The sequence below is a fragment of the Poecilia formosa genome, unplaced genomic scaffold (assembly GCF_000485575.1).
Source record: "Poecilia formosa unplaced genomic scaffold, Poecilia_formosa-5.1.2 Scaffold512, whole genome shotgun sequence".
Classification (NCBI taxonomy): Eukaryota; Metazoa; Chordata; class Actinopteri; order Cyprinodontiformes; family Poeciliidae; genus Poecilia; species Poecilia formosa.
In genome coordinates this window covers 209,274-216,426 of record NW_006800451.1, presented here as the reverse complement: position 1 = coordinate 216,426, position 7,153 = coordinate 209,274, and the positions used below count along the sequence as shown (strand labels likewise).

Sequence of the window (7,153 nt, the reverse complement as noted above, 5' to 3'; positions counted from 1 at the left end):
CCAGCCAACGTTCCGGGCGAGAGGCAGGGTCACCTGGACAGGTCGCAGGGCAACACAGAGACACACAGGACACACAACCATGCACACACACCTAGGGGCAATTTGGAGAGGCCAATTAACTGGACAGTCATGTTTTTGGACTGTGGGACTAAACCAGAGAACCCACCATGCACCGAGAATCAACCTTCTTGCTGCAAGGCAGCAGCTCTACCAACTGCGCCACTGTGCAGCCTTAGATCAAACCTGTTTACTAATTTACATGCAGGAATAATTCATAAAACAATATAAAGAAACAGACTTGATTGGCCACAAAGACTTTTTATTGTTGCATGTGCCATAAATACGTTGATACTCGTAGCATCATGTGGAGTGTGACAGGAAACTGCCTGATCTGAATCATTTCATGTTAGCGTGCTAAAGCTCAGCTAAAGTACAATCCAAACGTTAATCAGTGTGAAAAGCCTCCCTGTGTTCGCTCGGCGCGGCTCCGTCGCCGCAGTCCTCGTGATAAAGTGCTTTCATGCTGCGAGTTTCAGGCAAAATTACAAACCGAGTCGCTGCAGGAGGTTTCCTGAAGCCTCAGCAGCCGCTCAGCAGCGCGGGTTCCCCATCCGGCACAAACACACAGTCTTAAAGAGCCGGCACTGGCAGAACGCGCAGAAGTCGCAGCAAACGTTGCCGGGAGCTTTGCAGCTTCCCCAGAGCGGGACGCAGTTCGGCGGAGGAGGCGGGCGTTTCCTCACAAACTTATTCTGACAGAAACAAAAGAAAATAACAGCAGAGCTCAGATTTAATCTGACACCAGTCACAAAATATCTCCGTTTTACTCCACTGGTCGAACCACAGAGACGCTGAGGAAGACAGAGGAGACTAAACATTATAAATCATTTAACAAATTCAGCAAACAGAATAGTGCAGTTCAATGACGTGATATTAGAAATAAAATGTGCAAAAAAACCCAGAGAGAGAGAGAGAGAGAGATAGAGATAGAGATAGAGAGAGAGAGATATTAGAAATAAAATGTGCAAAAAAACCCAGAGAGAGAGAGACATCAGACATAATCAGTAAAACAGACTCTTAATTTAAAATCATAAATTCATTGTTTACACTGCAAAAACACAAAATCTTACCAAATATTTATTTTTTTACTTTCTAGTAAAATATTTTAGTATGAAGTTTATTTAATATAATGTTAATATGAAGTTATATTTCCACTGACAGATTATTTCTCTGATAATATGAAAAAATGTTTTGTTATAAGTGAAATAATCTGCCAGTCCCTTTTTATCAATATTCAATCATTATTTACAGAAAACAGGCTCCAAAGTCTTGCTGATAAGTTAGTTGTAAGTTAGTTGAATTTTATTTTAAGTGTATTTCGCTATTTTCACTAACATCTCTGTTTTTGCAGTGTTCCAGCTGCACCAACCTTTTTCTGCTTCTTTGCTTTTTCTTTCTTCTTGGAGGATTTGTTCAGCTCTGAAACAGAACATGAAGCTTAAATATGTTGTATTATCGCCTCTGGTTCATATTATAATAACTGGCTTTGGCTTTTATTATGAAAAATCATCACAAAGGATAATATGCTTCAGACACACTGAATCGTAATGAAGATGCAAACACTGAGTTCATATTTACCCACAATAACAACAGGAGGCGGGTCGATCTGCAGGCTGTGAGACAGAGCGTTGGACGCAGCGACCCTATTGGTGGACAGCCTGTCATCAGGGATCATGTGGGCTGAGCCAAGGCAGCACTGCGTTAGCGCGAGGACGCAACAGCCCAGCGGCAGGAAGGTCTGCATCGTTCTCTGGAAGCAAAGGACAAACACATCAACAAGTTTTCTTTCAACAAGGCTTAAGCGGCAACGGCAACTCCTGGAGAGACGGACGACACAGCAACATGACCGCACTTCTTTATACTTCCTTACATCAGGTTAGGATTAGTCCATGGCCTAATCAAAACCAGGGTTTCCCCCAGAGTAATATAAGCCTGGTGGCTCGCCATGCTTTACTAGCCACCCCGCCAGGCTAAGAGTTGCTTGTTTATGTTATTAGGAAAATAATAATAATAAAAAAAATGCTTAATTTCTTTTCTTTTTTTCTTTGCCGGATTGCAAGTGCCTCTGTTGCTGTGAGCGCTTCACTGGTGGAGCAGATTTATTCCTGAAAGATGAGTTTTTAACAGGTTTATAGTTCATGCATTTAAAGCCAGCAGTGAGCGGACCAGCCACGCTGCTGCTTGATCTCTGAAGTTTACCTCAGAGCAGATCGACTCCTTTCACTAAAACTGGACACAGGCTGACCTGATGGATATTTATATCAACCACTGTGAGGAATTATGATTCTTTAGAGAACTCCACATCAAGGTAAGAGTTTAAAACGAACCGCGTAGCTCTGGTTGAGCAGCTCAATGTGAACCGCAGGAATAACTTGTAGTCGCTTTCAGAGGAGTTGAGGAGCGCTGAGAATGATTTATCTTTATGAACAAAGAATTATGCGGCGTTTCCACCTCAACACGCTGCCCAGCGTGTGGCGCTGTCTGCCCTGTAAAGTTCATGTCTGTGTTCCCAGTTGGTCGGAGCGTATATAATATAAAACCAGTACTTCACACTGGTTTTATATTATGTTATTATTATCTTATTATTTTTCCGGTTACATGATGAATCAAACCATATCAAATTCTTTGTCCACTTAGTCAGAGTTAATGAGCGCGGCTGCAGGAAGATCTGAGAAACTCGTCCCTTAAACACGACCAACCAAAACAGTTTCTGTGATTCTTATTAAAACTCAACAGACAGAAATGCAACAGCTGCTAAAGCCACATTAGCAGCATTGAATTAAATCTCCTGTTTGTTGCTCAGTGCAGCAGGTTTAACTCATCCTGCAGGGCTGGTCCAAGGCTGTATGAGGCCTGGGGCAGAATCTGACTGAGGGGCCCCATCAGCAGCTCTAACAGCTTCTGTGTTGGATTTAATCTGGGAGAGGAGGAGGAGTTTAACTGGCCAAACTAAAAACAATCAGTTATAATCCAGTTTACTAATTTGTATTTTTGGGCAAACACCTCAAACTCAAAGATTAAACTCACAACATCAGATTGTTGCTATGGTAACAAAACAATCTAACTGTGAATATTGTTCTTTGAACTTTTACAAAGTAAACCTACCAGCTCCTTAAAATATTAGAAATAAATGTTAAACAATTTAAAATATTTTCATTTAAGTTGAAACCATTAAATCAAATTCAGCAGAATTGATCATCTCAATAAATAAATGTTACATTCATGTATCTATGTTAAAATATTAGCATTTACGGCCCCTGAAGCCCTGGGGGCCCGAAGGAGCCGCTGACTTAATTTGGATTAAAGAAGTGCAAATAATTGATGTTTATTTTAATTGTATTTTTTGATTTATTGTTTTTAAGACTAGTTGTGGGTTTAGATAGAGTTTCACTGGGGATGTTTTCCCATAACATATAATTACCCAGTAATATTTTTACATTTTCTGTCTATTTAGCATCTTTTAAAACAAAAACATGGCGGACCGCCAGGCAGACAGGTTTACTGGGGGAAACCCTGAAAACCTGTCACTTTAAATCCAACTGAGCAGCTGGCCACGCTCCCAGGCCCCATTACCATCATTAATAAAAATAAATGTTTTTAATGTTTTAACATTTTTCAATAAGACAAAACATAACAGAAAAATAAAGGTGTTTAAATCCCTTTGGAGTTTTCCTTCCTGCAGGTTTTCATCACACAGCAGATTGAAGCTTTTCATTTATTTTCAGTAGAGGTGTGCCGATCGACCGATCACCGATTATAATCGGCCAATTTCCGTGAATTCCCGCTGTCAGACTGCCATTAATCAGCTAGCCAATCAGAACCAGCGTTAGTCAGATAGCCAATCAGAACCAGCGTTAATCAGATAGCCAATCAGAACCAGCGTTAATCTTGATTCAGTAACTCATGATTGTTTATTTTGATGCTTTTGGCTTTAATGATTGTTTCCTTTTCTTCTTGACATTATTTGATATCTTGTGTTGTGAGATTTATTTGGCTCCTGTATAATTTATGGCTGAGAGCCTTACTGTTAAATATTATTGTACTGATTGCAGGTTTTTCAGTCCGTTTGACTGAACAGCTGCTGTTTTGTGCCTGCAAGTATTTTGCATGTTTTATGTCTAAATTAAGTGAATTTATTACCAGAACATTTTTCCATTTTGCCAGATCACATAGTAGCATTTATACCTCAAGCAAAACCTTAACAGGCGATTCTGATCGCTGATGGGAATCAGCAGGAAGTAACCTGATTGGATCGTCCCTAATTATTATAGAAATATTCTCTGAGCTGCTGCCAATTTTTGTTTTCACAGAAATCATTCCTGACTTATTCTTAAGGCTGATATTAAATATTATTGACAACTGATATTCACTAATATTATATAATCTTTGACTTCAGCACTATGAATAAATTATTTCTGCTTCTCTTAAACATCATCTACCTGTGCTAATGTCACATGACCCCCCCATCGCCATGGAGACATGAACAGGGTCGTTACCCGGGCTGATGAAGGTAAAACCTGCTGCCTTCTCTGGCAGCGCAGCAGATCAAGAGGTTCTGAATCTGCTGCAGGATTTACGGTGGGATCTCTGACCGGTGGCAGAGACCCTGACCTTAACCCCTGACCTCTGACCCATCACTCCGAAGATGAAAACTTTTATAAATGATGAGACAGGAGGAGCTGCAGAAACATTCAGACATCTGGACTTCATTCCTGCTGCAGCCGCAGATCGGCTCACAGCAAAAAGAAAGATGCTTTAGAAATAATGAGATCCCTTAGATCTACTCTGGGTCAGACAGATTTTACTGAAGCACTGATCTCAATCCTGCTTCAAACGGAGCCTGAACAAACTCAGCCGGCCAACCGGGCTTCACTTCTGAAATAAATCTGAGATTTTCTGTTCTCTTTGCAGTCTTATTATTTTAAGAGTTGCTGGTTTATTAGCAACACATGAGCTGCACATGTTCTGTTTGCCAGAAAATGTTTTCATCCTGCAGCTGTCAGATTCAAATTGCTCCATATTTATTCCATCAATGTGTGAAACAGAAAATTATGACAAAATGTTGCTAAATTGGAGGCTTGACAGGATGACAAGCAACAAAAATAATGATTTCAGCCCAGAGAGAAAAAGCTTTTCATCCTGGAACAAACAAGGAACACATTGTCTGATTCACATCAGAAAACATGAAGACAATAATAAACATATTCATATTTATGCACTTCACCAAAGATTTCAGCAACATGCACATAATAACAGAGAGAAAGAGAAAAACATGTTTGTGCTTTGTCAGTTTGGAAATCTGATTTTAGATGAACAACTAAAATATGAAGCAATCAAAAGTGGGATCATCTTTTTATTTGATCTATTCCTGCAAACTCAGAAAATGTAAACATTTCTTAAAGTTGTACTTTTTTCTGTTTTCTCCACATTTTACTGTAGCAGATGAATAAAAAACTAAATATTTTATTTCTGCATCTATACCAAACATCCTCTCACTGCAGCTCTAAAAGACAACAGAGACTTTTGGATTGTGGGAAATGTAGTTAAATGTCTAACAGTTCCAAAAAGAGAAACTTTTATCTGACCTGATGGATCTCAGAGAGAATCGAGTTAAATATCAAATTCTTGGAGATGCAGTTTTGAGTTTTGAAACAGATGGAATATAAATACCCATCACAAGATTTTTTATTCATAAAATAGTTTAAAAAGTATGCATTATTTCCCTTTTCCACTTCTTGATTATTTGCTCTACTTGCTGTTATTCTAGAACATTATGGGAATAAAACACTGTAGATACTGTTGGCCATGTCGATCCTAACAGATATTTGCACAACATTAAACTTTGGATCTGATGCTCTCAGAAACCTTTTGGCCAGAAAACACTGAGAGCTGTTTTTTGTTTTTTATTTTTTTGTATTTTCAGAAATAAAAACACTGATTTCCAGTTTGAATCTTCAACTCAGTGAGTTTTCAGATGTGTTTCACTGTGACCTGCTTCCAGTAATCTCAAAATTAAAGACAAAAATGAAACGATATATAAGAAACAGTCAGATTGTTTTCTTGTTTTAAAATAATCACCTGTTTGAATCAGATTGTGTGAAACATGAACTCCCATCCTGTGTGAAGTGACCGGGTTTGTAACTTCAAACTGATTTATTTCTCTGTTTCCATCCGGCTGGTGTGATGCCAGAAAAGTGTTTTCATTGCAGTTTTACAAAATAGATTCAATACGGCCAGAAAAACCACGTCATCCAAGCACAAAAACCTTTTCTCAAAAAACCTGTGTTTTTTTTTTGTTTTTTCAAAAATGGCTTGTTTTTATTAAATGACTATATTTTTTTAATTTTCAATTTGCACAATTTTATTGTAATGGACACACAACTGGTGGTGGAGTCATTCAAAACAGGGAGAAGTCGTTAGCCTAGCTTTTCCACAAACAGATTCTGATAAAAACCTAGCAGCACAAGAAAGTCGTGTTTTCTGAAGGCCGTAGCTCTGTGTCAGCTCAGACGTTATGAAACTAGAAGCTGCTCTGTAGACGACTGAAGGACAAATATCTGAAAGTCAGAGACCTGACAGTGGTAAGGCAGCTTATACTAATGAAACGTAGCATATTAATTTAACCGTGCTGAACTTATAGACGTGAAAAAGTCATCAGGCTGTGACTGTATGTGGAAAAAGCAGCTGAAACATTTGGAAGCTGTTTCAGCTGCGCTGCAAACATCAAGCAGGAATGTTGGAAGCAGCGTCCGTCTGTCAGAAAGCACCTGACAGCACCTTGACCTGCATCTGGTTGGACTTAAAGCTTCACGTCTGGCACACAACCCTGAGGCACTCCACTCTAAAGTGGGTGGTTACATTTGGAAGCCAAATGATTTAAAGACATAACTGCTTGGAAAGATGACTAAAAATATTTACAGATGTGAGAAAATAATGGAGCGTAAGAGGCAGAGCTTTGTGAAGCTCTCTAGAAGACATCTTTAACGTTAGATCAGAGTTTAACGATAAATCGCAGCATTTAACGTTAGATCAGAGTTTAACGATAAATCGCAGCATTTAACGTTAGATCAGAGTTTAACGATAAATCAGCATT

The 7,153-nt window shown here is 39.0% G+C and overlaps 1 protein-coding gene across 2 annotated transcripts in view; it reads right to left on the bottom strand.

The window, feature by feature from the left end:
- Positions 1-302: 302 nt before the first annotated feature.
- Positions 303-7,153, bottom strand: part of asip1 (agouti signaling protein 1) — a 14,211-nt gene continuing 7,360 nt past the window's right edge. Inside the window, exons 2-4 of one of the 2 annotated variants that reach the window (XM_007579208.2) lie at positions 1,639-1,810; positions 1,430-1,479; positions 303-752 (exon numbers count right to left, since the gene is read on the bottom strand). In XM_007579208.2, the coding sequence (XP_007579270.1) occupies positions 591-752; positions 1,430-1,479; positions 1,639-1,804 (378 nt within the window). In that variant the 5' untranslated portion in view covers positions 1,805-1,810 and the 3' untranslated portion in view covers positions 303-590. Of the gene's footprint in view, positions 753-1,429; positions 1,480-1,638; positions 2,101-7,153 lie in introns of those variants that run through there. The other variant, XM_016664788.1, reaches the window with a different exon arrangement.